The sequence below is a fragment of the Ursus maritimus genome, unplaced genomic scaffold (assembly GCF_017311325.1).
Source record: "Ursus maritimus isolate PB19 unplaced genomic scaffold, ASM1731132v1 scaffold_7, whole genome shotgun sequence".
Classification (NCBI taxonomy): Eukaryota; Metazoa; Chordata; class Mammalia; order Carnivora; family Ursidae; genus Ursus; species Ursus maritimus.
The window spans coordinates 27,205,757-27,218,895 of record NW_024426885.1 but is presented as its reverse complement, the minus strand read 5'-3'; the positions used below and the strand labels follow the sequence as shown (position 1 = coordinate 27,218,895).

The following is a 13,139-nucleotide window of genomic DNA, read 5'->3' as shown; positions in this document are numbered from 1 at the left end:
AATAAAATAAAATAAAATAAAATAAAATAAAATAAAATAAAATAAAATAAAGAGGTTGCCTGAACCTCTCCCAGGCTTTGGCGGACGACCTGCTGGCTAGAGTCCCACAACGGCGCGCCCAAAACCCGGAGCGGCTGTCCCCCAGAATGGCTCTGGGACTCAGAACGCAGCATCCCACCCTCGGGTCGGTCGTCTCGGCCCCCACCTCTCGAACTTGGCTCCCCTCACCTGCTTGCTGGTGCTGCAGCCGCCGGCCTCCCCCGCCCGCACCCGCTAGCGCTTGCCGCAGCCCTGGGGAACCTCGCCCACGCTCCGCCCAGGCTGCTGGAATAGGGCGGGCCTGCGTAGCCGCGGGCTCCCATTGGCTGCGAGGGCCGCCAGTCACTGCCTCCGTCCCCTCCCCTGGGCGCGCAGGACAGCCGTTTGTCACCTGGGCTGAGGCCGCTGGGTTCTGCCCGCTGCAGTTCGAGTTCTGATGCCCCATCCCGCTCCACGAACTTAGGGTTTGGGTCACACCTCGTCCCCTCCCGCTCCAGGTTCAGCGCCGGGGAGCCCAGAACCGCGTCTTCTCCAGGCCAAGACAGATACTAGGGTTCTTGGAATTGCCACCCTTCAGCGTCACCCCTGAGGCCTCAGTGAGGGAATGTCACCTGGGCAGAGGGGGCGTAAGCATGCGGCGGGCAGGAGCGTGGGCTGGCGCCTGGGTGTGCGGCAGGCGTGCTCTCTAAGGTGACTGGGTGGGTTTTGAAGTGTGTGTATGTGTGTGTTGCCTTCTTCCACATGCATCCTTCTGTGTCACTAAGTGTCTCTCTGGCCACCCAGTTCTGGAAAAGGCACAGGGTGGAGCCGCTGGTTCCAGGACACCAGGGGGAGGGAGAATCTTTCTGATCCACTTGCTTGATGCAGACAGAGGTACTTTGAAGCTTTTGCCCCTACACATCCCAGGGCAGGGACTAGGGCTAAAGTCTGTGGTGCAGGTGTAAGGATTGGGGGCAGAAGGAAACTGGGGACCCCCCAGTGGAGCTAGAAGTTACAAGAGGCGAGTAAGGAGGGGGCTGCGGGAGGAAAAGTGTGGGGACATAGAGGGGGCACAGGCAGGAGGGAGACTGTAAAGGGCTGCAAATGCCGAAGTGACAAGAGCTTGTGGGAGCTGGGGTAGGAGCCCAGGGGCCAAGGAGGTAGGGGCCACTGCCAAGGCGGCCATCTAGTAAACAAGCCAGAAGGTAATCCGAGACCCTACAGGCGCACCATCAGAGGATGGCCCCTCCACGCAGCCAGCCTTCGTCCTGCGCGCTGCGAGCCTTCGCCCTGGGCACCTAGACCCGTTGCTGCCGAGGCCGGGTGCCCCCCCGAGGCCAGCTGGGGGACTGCAAGCAAAGGGGGCAGTACCCGCGGTTCCTCCCCTCCTCTCTCTGGCTGGGGACTGGCCAGAACTGATTCCCCGAGCCCCGATTGGCTCTGGGAGGCGGTGTGGGGCCAGGTCCCTGTAGACTGGGCTGGGGGCGTCGCCCCAAGGGGCACCCACCGTCCCCAGGCTCTGCCAATTCCTGGGCACGCCCGGCGAACGCGCGGAGGCGGGGAGCCCCCGCCCCTCCTGCCGGTCAGCGTCACCCGTGACGTTACGCGTGATGGGTGGGAGGGCAGGAGCCGGGGCGCCGCGCCGGGAGGAAGGAGGGTCTGGGAGCTGCAGAGGCCAGAAGCCCCGGAGCTCAGGAAAGCGTGAGTGCTGGCTGTCCAGGGCGGGGTTCCGCGGTCGGGGGCGTGGGGGATTGAGCGCTAAGGGGGGGGGAGGGGGAAGCCTGCCTTGAAGTGTGCTCTCTGTCCTCTCCGGATTCAGTATCTTCGGTTCTAGGGAGGTGCTGGGGGCGCGAGGGGAGGTTGGTTGTGAGGAGGAATGTCAGGGTGGGGCCTTGCGTGGTGACACATTCAAGTGTCTGCAGTTGATGGACCTGGGTTGTGCGTGTATGCGTGATTGTGCAAGTAACGGTCTTTGTGGGCTGGTGTATGCAGGGCGTGTCCACTGTTTGTATGTCTGTGTAGGGCATGTATGTATCTTTGTGTGTGGGTATGTTAGTGCGAGCGTGTGAGAGAGGGGAGGGTGTGTCTTCCAGTGAGGGAGGAAGTGTGGTTGGAGAGGATTAGTCATATTGTAGGGTTTTGCCTAACACAGCCAGATGGCTGCTTCAGGCTTTCCTCTCTGTACTGGGGGGGAGAATCCTTCTTTCTGGCCATAGGTGGCTTGGGGAGAGGTGCATGGGTGTCTGTGTCAGCCCTGCCCAGCGGGGGAACAAGGAGGGCCTTGCCATTCAGTGTGGGTTGAGGAAAATGCCCCTGGAGAGGAGACTTGTGCATGCCCGCTAGCACGCATGCCTGACAGGCCTCAGAGTCCCTAGTTTGAGATCTGGAGTAGATATCCCTGGGGCTGCCAATGAGCCCTTGCTCTTCTCCAATCAGGGGCTGGGGCGTGGGATGACTTATGCCATCTTCCCAAACAGCCTTGGGGGTTTGCATCTAGGTCTCAAGCAGCTGGGGCCTAAAGTTGACGTGAATGTGGGTATACAACGCAGAGAATATGCATTTCTGTGCATACAGAGCACAAGCGTGGCTGCACGGGATTAGTTGCTGCTCTTGCATCAGCCACGCACATGTAAATCCTCACTGATGAAAATCTGCACCAGGCCAGAGTGCAAAGGAGATATGTTTTTCTGGTTCTGTTTTCCCCTGCCCCTCCTCCCGTGGCTCTAGGTCTCTGAGCCCGAACCTTGCCTAGAAAACAGCTCCTCCCCCCAACCCTTGCTTACCTATCTGGAGTCACCTTGACTTCTCGAAGAGATTGGTGATAGGCCCAGGGACCAGGGCAGGGCCACTAGAGGTTCCCACAGACAGAGCTCTTGGACACCCTCCTTGAAGTCCTCCGACTCCCGTCTTTGCCCTGCAGAAAATGGGTGAGTTGCCCTTGGATATCAATATCCAGGAACCTCGTTGGGACCAAAGCACTTTCCTGGGCAGAGCCCGGCACTTCTTCACTGTGACTGACCCTCGGAATCTGCTGCTGTCTGGAGCACAGCTGGAAGCTTCCCGGAACATCGTGCAGAACTACAGGTAGACTGCTACCCCCTCTGACCCTGTATCCCAGGGCCTCATTCCTGGTACGTGAATACGGTACCTTTTGCCTCTGTCTCCCCAAGCTTGAGAGTGACTCTCCCACTTCTCAAGTCCCTTATTCCCTGGCCTTATGTGTTAGAATCACAGACAACTATGGCATAGAGCTTTAATCCAGAGAATTTTAGGGTGTTTGGGTTGAGGAGGTGGCATTGATATTTGTGGGCAGGGGGCTGCTGTCTACTTCACAGACTCTCTAAAGGGGTGCTGCTAGGCCACCCTCTGCAAGAATGGAGGGTCTCAAAGTTGAGCCCAAGGAGAAGGAGAGCATCCCCCTTGTCTCCAGGAGGAAAAGCCCTTGTGATGCCCCTCGCCATTTCAACCCATTGGGAACCACCATTACCCATGCCCAAGCATTGAGGCAGAAACAGAAAGGTACCCCTCTTTGTGTGGCTACAAGGAAAATAGAAATGGGGGCCCACGTACTCTTCTGGAAAGATGTGGTTCTCCCCCAGAGACAAGGAGCTCCTTTATTCTGAGATTCAGGGCCAAAGTCCCTGGTCCTCTGCCCGCACTTCCCCTGAGCTGAGTGGTCAGGGCTTCAGGGGCAGACCTGCCACCTAGAACTACTATCTCTTCCCGGCCATTCTCCGCAGGGCTGGTGTGGTGACACCTGGGCTCACCGAGGACCAGCTGTGGAGGGCCAAGTATGTGTACGACTCTGCCTTCCATCCGGACACCGGCGAAAAGGTGGTGCTGATTGGCCGGATGTCAGCGCAGGTGCCCATGAACATGACCATCACTGGCTGCATGCTCACCTTCTACAGGCAGGTCCTGCCCCATGTGTCCCCTCCCTGAGCACTCGGCGTGCTAGGGTGTAGCTGGATGACTAGGCGAGGCCAACTGGGCAGAAAATAGTGGGCGGGTGAGAGCTTGTGCTAGAATGCCCTGCACCCCTCAGAACTCAGCCCCGAGGTTCCTCCCAGCCCAGAGACAGTGTGTGTGGTTTGGCAAGTGGGGTAAGTGGGGAGGGTCATGCGGGGGTCACCGGAGCAAGTTCTAGGGTCATCAGCTGGGTCCCTCCTGAGGGTTTGGGAATAACCTCTGGGGTCTCACTATCAGGGTCTGAGGATGAGGGACACCGTAGAGGGGGCAGAAGTAAGCGTCTTTGTTCCCTCAGGAAGACCCCGACGGTGGTGTTCTGGCAGTGGGTGAATCAGTCCTTCAATGCTGTTGTGAACTACTCCAACCGCAGCGGTGATGCTCCCATCACTGTGGGGTGAGAGCTTGTCCCCAGGGACTCCTCCCGGGCCTACCGTTGCTCCCTCTTGTTTGCTTCTGTTCCCAGAGTGCTTGTTCCGTCGGTGACTCAAAGCCCTCCTCCCAGCCTGCCCCTCTCCCCACTCTTCTGGCCTGAGGGCATGGCATCCTCTTGTGTGTACTATGGGGACCCCTCTCCTCCAGAAAGGGAGGGCTCGGAGCTTCCAGACAAGTCTACACTGTAGCAGGGGAGGAATTTCTTTGCCTTCCACGCCTCATATATTGAGAATTTGGGATGTCCCTAAAAGAAAGAACCACACGCTGGACTCTTCACCTCCCACATTGTGTCCTGACGCTTCCACCCACAGGCAGCTGGGGACAGCTTATGTGAGTGCCACCACCGGCGCTGTGGCCACAGCCCTGGGGCTCAAATCCCTCACCAAGGTAAACGCCCCCCATTTACCCTATATTCTTCTCCCTTTTCCCCATCACTCATCTACACCAACCTACAGGCTCCCCACATCTCTCCCCAGAGTTCCTCACCGCTCCACGGCCCTTAGGGCCACTAAGCGCCATCTTCCCTCCCCCAGCACCTGCCCCCTCTGGTCGGCAGGTTTGTGCCCTTTGCAGCTGTGGCAGCCGCCAACTGCATCAACATCCCCCTGATGAGGCAGAGGTGAGTGGCTCCAGTCCTGGCACACACACACCCCACCCTGTGCATGTGGGCACACCGTCCTGCCATGCAGACTAGCCCAGTCCTCTGCCTCCCCAGACAGAAGTTTCTGGGCACAGTCTCAGTCTGACTCTGGGATCCTGGGCTGGGAGAAATAGCCTTTGAATCCATGACATCTGAGGGAACCCCAGGGAATAGCTGCCCAAGAGGGCATTGCAGCTAGGATTTAGGGCCTGTGGTCTGACCCTCACCCCCTTTCCTTTCCAGGGAACTGCAGGTGGGCATCCCAGTGACTGATGAGGAAAGTCAGAGACTCGGCCATTCGGTGGCTGCGGCCAAGCAGGGAATCTTCCAGGTGGTGGTATCGAGAATCTGCATGGCCATTCCTGCCATGGGTGAGGCACAGGTGCCTGGGCGGGGCACGGGAGGCTCTAAGAGAATGGGGGGCCATTCTCCAGGGGTTTTGAGCACTCTGGGGGCTGTGACTCTGGGGGGAGAGGGAGGAGCTTTCACTTTGCTAACTCCCTCCTTTTTCACCCTGCTTTCCCCGCAGCCATTCCCCCCGTGATCATGGACACTCTGGAGAAGAAAGACTTCCTAAAGGTAGGTCACTGTTACCTTTCCCATCCTGGAAGTGGTGATGGCTGGAAGCAGAAGTGGTCAGCCTCTGAGCTTGTTTCCAGCTTGGCCTGAGTCTGAGAAGAGCCCCCTGTTTGCCCCACCCCGTGCTGCCCCCTCCCCCTTCATTCATTCAGCAAGAAGGAATTGGGCTGGGGTGAAGATCCCTAAGGGAGCAGGAGGAGAGGATAAGGGAAGGAAATGGTTTCTGTCCTGAAGAGAATCAGTATCCCTCCAGAGGCCTCTGACACACAGGGATAGACTACCACAGTCACACCTGACATCACACTCATGCTGTCGCCTACTGACAACAGTGAGACATGCAGGCTCACACATGCACGAACAGAAGAGAGAAGCAAGGCATGGGAATCCAAGCTCATTCACTGAAGCATTTATTCACAAGTATTTATGGAGCACCACCTGTGCCCTTTGGAGGAACGGAATGGAGGTCCCTGTGGCTGGAGTGAATTGAGAAGGGACAGGTTCATGCATGCCACTGAGCTGGGAGGAAGTGAGTGGAGGGTTAGAGGCGGCTTCCGGAAGAAAGCAGCTCCTAGAGGAAGTGTGGAGCCAATTCTGAGAGGGGAGAATGGGCGATGGGACGCTAGGGAGGGTGTCAGCAAGCAGGCCTGGCTGAGTGGAGGGTGGCGATCTGGAGATTCCATCCCTGTTATGGGCTCGGGAGAAAGAAAAGGGCCACATACCAGAGGCTCAGAGGCAGGGTTGGCGGGATAGAGCTGTGGTAGGGGGAATGGGGTGGAGGGAGGGGAGGAGGGGACACAAGCCATTCCATTGTCTCTGTCTCCCCACAGCGTCGCCCCTGGCTGGGGGCGCCCCTGCAGGTGGGACTGGTAGGCTTCTGGTAAGTGTGCGGAGACTCAGCTAGGGTGTGTGAGACTGTCCTTTCCATGGTGGATGTGGCGGGTATTTATTGATTTTAAGATGGTTATGTACATCATTCATTCATACATTTGGCTAGTAGGGGTCTTGGACACTTGTAGGGCATGCTGTGTGTTAGGGGGTGATCTCCACCCTTGAAGGTCGAGGTCATAGTCGAAGAGATTCTAGTCTTCGTCTGTGAGAGGAAAGCATGGAAATATACCTTTTGGTACCGGTGACATCCAGGAGTTTCAAGCACATTTAACTGCTGAGGCTGACACTCACTGTCGTGCTCTGGAGGCTCTTCCCTCAGCCAGAACCTACTGTCAGCATTGGCTTTAATCAGCCTCTATCCCTAGGGGCTGTCTCCAGAGATGAGGTGGGGTGCAGGGAGGGAACAACCTTCGGTCAAAACTTCACAAACCTTTCCCACGCTCTTCTCCCCAGCCTGGTATTTGCCACCCCCTTGTGCTGTGCCCTGTTCCCCCAGAGAAGGTAAGTGCTGCCCCCGGGCGTGGCTGGGGGCTCTGGATGGGTCTCCACATTCTCTGGAACCAGCTGACCTTAGGGTCCTTCAGTGTGTTCCAGGAGGAGGCCTGGCATGCCAGGCACTAAACTTATTCTGGGGCAGGGAAGTGATCGTGAGCTGGGCCTTCTGGTAGCCGAAGGAGGTGGTTCCCTCTGGGAGGAGGAAGGGCGGTGATCCCTTAGCCTGATGCACGTTGGGTCTGGGGGATACTCAGACCACCTGTGCGGTTCTGTTACAGCTCCTTACACGTGAGCAGGCTGGAGCCGGAGCTGAGAGCTCGGATCCGTGAGCAAAACCCTGACATCGAAGTGGTTTACTACAACAAGGGGCTCTGAGGGAGGGTCAGCCCCTGGCCCCCTCCCTCCCCTGCTTGGGCTGTGGTTCTTAGGGAGCCTTACCGTCCCCTTACCTCGCCCATCTGCCTGGTACTGGGTGGGGGCTGAGTGGGGGAGCAGCCAGTGAGGCCAGCAATCCATTAGGCTGAGAGAGGTGCCCCCATTAAGCTTTTTTCTCTCCTTTCTGGTTTCAAAGAGCAGGGTCACATAACCCCTTTCTGCTGGGCTTCTCTGTCCACGTGCATACATACACGATACATGTGCGCATGTGTGTGTACGTGCTGTCCTGGAAGCTAGGAACAGACACGCTGTCCTAGGGTGTCCTGATATCTGGCTTCTCTCGGCACCTTGCCACCTGTCAGCCAGCCAGGCTACAGGACTTCCCTGCCTCAACAGTTCCACCGGCCAAGTCATTTCTAGCAGCACCTCACCCCTTCTGGACATGGGAGGAGCCCCGGGATCTCAGCACAGAGACTGAGGGACACTAGCAGGCCAAACTGGGCTGACTCCTTCAGATTTCTGGTTCCTAGCTCCCAAAGCTGACCCAGGAACTGGGCTGGCAGAGGAAGACATATCAGGATAAGGGAGACAGGGGACTTATGCATCCCCCGCATCGTGAAACAGATCATTTCGTCTTCTCTCCTCTATGAGAACAAAGGAGTGTTGGTATCCCGTAGCACTCCCGCCATCCTCCTATCTCCCCCACACTGCAGTGTGGGCGTCCTTAGGTACAATCTTAGGAGTTCTTGGTCTGCTCTGACATCATAACCTCAAATCTACACCTAGAGTCCCAACTCCCTCCCCAAACCAAAAAGCCATGAAGGCAGAGCAAACATTCCCTTTTCAGAGCTCCCACTGCACCCTCTTACCGAGGGACACAGCTGTGGGAACGGTGCTTAACCTCCGCAGGTATCCGAGTAGATGTAACTAGGACACCCTCAAGGACAGCGAGGCCCTGAGTGTACAATCTTAGGACATTTTGTGTTCTGTTGGCTCTTGTTAGACACTCAGCAGAACCCCAACCTTAGCTTCTCTTTTTTGAGGCTTAGCCCTGCTCCTACCGCTACTCCTACCCCCACTTCCCAAGAGGAAGAAGGGCCCGGGCATCCATAGGTGGACCAAAGGGGAGGTGGGCTTGGGAATGGAATATATGGTGGTGCACTCATCGGATACAGGGCTGGACCTTGATTCCAACCCCCACGAGCTCTGGCTGAAGCAGTGGGTGTTACAGATGAAGGCCCCAGTGGGATCCTCTAAGAGCACTTTCCTACTCCCCCAGCTATCTGCCACCAGCGACTAAAACTATGAAGCCATTGTTACTCAATAAACTGAAAACCTGTCTACTTCTTGATCTTCATTTGATTCCATGTCCTGAGTGTCCAGGAAGAGCCAGACTCCTGCCTGCAGCCTTGCCTTCCCTCCCCACAAAATGTAGGGCTTAGTCTCTCTTCTCCCCTTCTGTAGGAAACTTCAGCTCCCAGCAGAGGGCGCTGTGAGATTAGAAAATCTGTCCATAAGCACCCTGAGTCCGTACTAACCTAGAGGGGATGTAGATGCCTTCTGTTCCCTTTGCAGAGAGTCCTGGCTTCATTTCCTTCTTTGCTAGGAAGGCTGATCACACACCTACATACCAACCTAGGCTCTGGGCTTCTTGGTGCCTTCAGGCATTTGGCATGGGTTTGTAGTTTCTGGTTCCCAGGGCAGCCCCTGGAGAGAGGAAGGCTGGAGGGCTAAGGACTGTCCAGCTCCGTCAGAGAGAACTTAGGGCACCAGCACACCCTCCATACCCCTCCACACCCCTATCAATACAACACAGGAACAAGCCTGGCACAGACCATTTGCTAGTTAACACCCCTTCTCCCCTCCTCCCATCCCAGGGCCCTCCACTCCCTCTTTATGGAACGCCCCTTTTTTTTTTTACCTGGGAAACATGAGGCCAAAAGTTCACATCTACGAACAGATGATGAGAGCTACTATTAAACAGTTTATTGCTGAGTCTCTCACCCTAACTCTTGGCTTTGGAAGATTCAAAAGAATAAACATGAATGAATCTACAATAAAATCCATTGCCTACTCCCGGCAGGACACACCCCTCATCTCCCCTTTTTCAGCTCAAAGCTCTCACACCAGGTGGTGGGGGAAAATCTTTAGGGCTGCAAGGTCCCCCAACAACCTGAAGTGAACCTAGTACTTGGCCTGGGTTCGCTCAGTCCTCTTGGGCACTAGGAGTTTACTTGTATGGGCGGTGGGGGTGACACCAGCCCCTGCTCATTGAGCCCTACATGTGGTGCCAGGCTTAATAATGCCAAGTGCTTTAAGCCCATTATCTCACGATCTTCACAACCCACTGTGGGGCCACGCGTGTTATGTCCATTCTTAGCAAAAACACAGGCTTAAAGACACGTACAAATTTGTCCGCAGCTACACAACTAGGGAGTGGTGGAACCAGGATTCAAGCTGAGCCATGTGACTCTGAAGCCACGATGCGAAGCTTCTTCCTGACCTGCCAGCCCCCAGCCGAACCTGAAATAGCTCTCCTGGTCCCTTTGACATTCCAGGGCACCTCTTCCCTGGGCCCAGTTTGTTTACAGGCCAGCGAGACTGAGGCCTACAAGTGTACCCAGATCTGTTCCTAAAGCCGCTGAGGAGTTTCCAAGCTTGAGGGTTTTACAGCTGAAGGAGCATGAGCAAAGATTCCTATTCTTTATTTTAAGATGTTATTTATTTATCTGAGAGGGAGAGAGAGAGAGAAGAGAGTGTGATGGGGGAGGTGGGCAGAAGGAGAAGCAGACTCCCCACTGAGCAGGGAGCCTGACACACAGAGCTCGATGCGGGGCTGGATCCCAGGACCCTGAGATTATGACCTGAGCCGAAGGCAGCCGCTGCTTCACCGACTGAGCCACCCAGGCGCCCCATCCTATTCTTGATTAAATATGTGGCAACATTTAGACGGGGCCCCTAGCTGGCTCAGTCAGTATAACATGAGACTCCTGGTCTTGGAGGCATAAATTCAAGCCCCACGTTGGGCCTTGAGCTTACTTAAAAAAAAATTTTTTTTTAAACGTGGGGTGACATTTAGAAAACAAGTTTCAATTCCATCCTGTTCTGCCAGTCTTGAGTGCTGCCTCCCACAAAGTCCAAGGGGCCCTGGGTCAACTCTTCAAGCCTCCTTCTGCAGTTACAGCTTTGGCCTTTGGTAATCCCCTTGAAAAGGGGCCTTGAACTTTTCTGGAAAATCCATGTAAAATAAGCCTACTTGGGGAATGAGGTGCAGGAATCTTTGTTAAAATCATTAAGAACATTTTATAATACACTTATTTGTGCTCTGCAGATAACACCAAACCATATCAGAGAGAAGACTGGCCAAGGCATCAGTGGGGCCAGTTAGGTAGGAATGCTTTCCTGCCATCTTTCCTTCCTGATTCCATACCAGCTTCTCAAAGCAAACGTTAGCTTTAGGCTCACTTCACAGGCTCTCCAGGGGCAAATCCTAGCCAGGTACCTTTTCCAGACTGCTTCCACGTACTTTGACTTTTTCCTCAGAAGTCAGCATAGGTAGCACTTTTCTCAAAGGACAGTAATCTCCCCCATTCGTTGGCCTCCCTTCTTCCTCCTCCTGCTCAGACTCTGGGATCTTCCTTGGAAGCCTACATCTGCACCCTCGGTCTTCCTCCCCAGCCTTCTTCCGCTGGCCTGGCCTCATCTGCTCCAGAGCTCCCACCTTGCCCATTATGAAGACCACAACCCTCCCTCTCTTCCAGCCCATGTTCTAAGGAGGGAAAGGGCTCCGGTCTGGCTTAGCCTGGCCAGAGGGAGGGGGCCAAGCGAGTATGTCCTGCTCTTTTCTAGGGTCACTGAAGGCCGGCCTCTTAGGGGCCGTGTTGAGGGCCAGTTTCAGCTCCGGCCCTGTGGGCGCATGCCAACCAGACTAGGCTAGTCCCCGGTCCCCTTGCGGTGCCCTACAAGTCACAGCCAAGCCCCATTGGCAAGCTGTCCTTCTGAAGCCAGCCCCGTCCTGGGGGTGGCTGGGTATCTGTCAGTCACAGATAAGCCACGCCCCCCCGGGGGGGGGACACAAAGCCCGTCTAGCGCAGAGTCCCGCCCCTGCTCTGGCCCTTGTCAGTCAAGTCAGGCTCGGCTCCACCTCCTTCCGTTTCCCAGGCAACGGCTTTAATCGCCGCTGGCCCGGAATGCAATTCATCTTCCCTGTCTGAGCTAGGACCTTAGTCTCAGATCCGCTTTCCGGGTGACCTCGGTCCCGGACCCTTAAATCCGCCAAATCGCCTCCCTCCTTTCCCGTTTCGAAGCCCCCGGGCGCCTGAGCGCCCGCCCTTTGACTTCCTGCCCGGAAATCCGCGAGGTTTTCGAGGAATCGCGCGACGCCTCCCCTTCGGTCCCAAGCCCGGGTTTTTCCGTGGCCTACGGGTCTATCGGCTCTGCCTCTTGCACTTGCATCCCGCAGTTCAGGAAACGTTTACTGAGAGTGGCTCTGTGCCCGGCGCTAGGTAGAAATGGCCTGTTGGGTGAACCGAGTCCCTTCCCATCTGCAGGGACACAGCCTGTGCCCGGCAGTCATTAACGTACCTCTCTCCATCCCCTCCACGTCAGTTCCCTGCCTGTTATACCTGTTATAGCGATCTCGGCCCGATGCTGATGCATTCCTTTGCTAGGAGTTGTGGAGGGATCTTGACCCGGTTGCCTCATTCCCTCCAAGGGGGCTTCCTGGGCTTTTCCCTCCTCTCTTTATAAATATGCACATCTTTTTCCTCACGGGCTGTCGTCCCAACTCAGGTTACCAGAGAGACAACAGCAGGCCCCAGCTTCACGTCCCAGCCTCCTCCAGCTTCTCCTTCCTTCCTCCAGTCTTAGACCAGCAAGGTTTTGCAACTGAATAACGTCCAGGCGAACAGGGCAGGAACCCCGCATAGCTTGGGCTGCACACACCACCCCTTCCTCCCTCCACCCCATACATCCAATCCGTGAGTAATCCGCTCCTGTTAAAAGCAATCAGCATTTCCTTCAAGGTGAAGTGTTTGCTTATGGAACAAGCATTTGCTGGGTAAATCTATCAACTAACCAAGCAACCACCTGTATTATTTTCTGACTGAAGACCTCCCTTCTCCTAACACCCGCAAGTCCTCAATCAATTGCAACTTTTACTTCCCAGAAGAAGCACTTCTGGTTTGGGTTTTAATTCAAGTTATTTTGTGGAAAGCAGCAGAGAATGATTGTGGCTAGCTTCAGTCAACAGAAATGTATTGGAAGGACTCTGCAGTAGCTCTCAGAACCAGAGATGGGGCTAACCAGCCTGGCTTTGGAAAGAGCAGGAAGCTGGGCAGCTCTGGGGGCCTCAGCAAGTGGAGACTTATAGACACTGCCATTAGGTTAGCTGCTTCTAATCAGCTCCAGTTTCTGAGCTGCCTGTTCAAGTTTCAGAATTTGGTACAGGTTAGATCAGCTGTCTCCTCCTTGGAGGTGGCCAGAGGTCAGGGTCAAGGGACAAGGACATTGGACATCATTACTTCAAGTCTACCTCTATGATTGGGGCTGTTCCCAAAGTAGGGCAATTACTGTGAGCCGGCAATCACCGTGATTGGTATTTACTACAACATGTGTTACTATTGGTCCCGTGCGTCTGTAGTTCTCTCCAGTTTAAATGAAACCTCCCCTGAGGGCAGGCAACATCTCTTCCCTTTTCATTTTTTTATTTTTTTTAAATTTTATTTATTTATTTATTTATTTA

The 13,139-nt window shown here is 55.4% G+C and overlaps 1 protein-coding gene across 4 annotated transcripts; it reads left to right on the top strand.

Annotated features, from left to right (window-relative positions):
• Window positions 1-1,530: 1,530 nt before the first annotated feature.
• On the top strand, window positions 1,531-8,737 carry SFXN3 (sideroflexin 3). Of its 4 annotated transcripts, XM_008707878.2 has the most exons (11): window positions 1,540-1,719; window positions 2,939-3,102; window positions 3,759-3,929; window positions 4,283-4,381; window positions 4,731-4,806; window positions 4,953-5,038; window positions 5,303-5,430; window positions 5,589-5,638; window positions 6,466-6,515; window positions 6,980-7,027; window positions 7,300-8,737. In XM_008707878.2, the coding sequence occupies exons 2-11, from the start codon at window positions 2,942-2,944 to the stop codon at window positions 7,394-7,396; spliced, it is 966 nt and encodes a 321-aa protein (XP_008706100.1). In that variant the 5' UTR covers window positions 1,540-1,719; window positions 2,939-2,941; the 3' UTR covers window positions 7,397-8,737. The 4 variants fall into 4 exon arrangements, 2 of the variants coding, with proteins under 2 accessions (XP_008706164.1, XP_008706100.1); XR_005833246.1 differs by lacking the exon at window positions 6,466-6,515 and having other exon boundaries at window positions 1,531-1,719; window positions 5,303-5,441; window positions 7,300-7,351; XR_005833245.1 differs by lacking the exon at window positions 7,300-8,737 and having other exon boundaries at window positions 1,531-1,719; window positions 5,303-5,441; window positions 6,980-7,029.
• The last annotated feature ends 4,402 nt before the right edge of the window (window positions 8,738-13,139 follow it).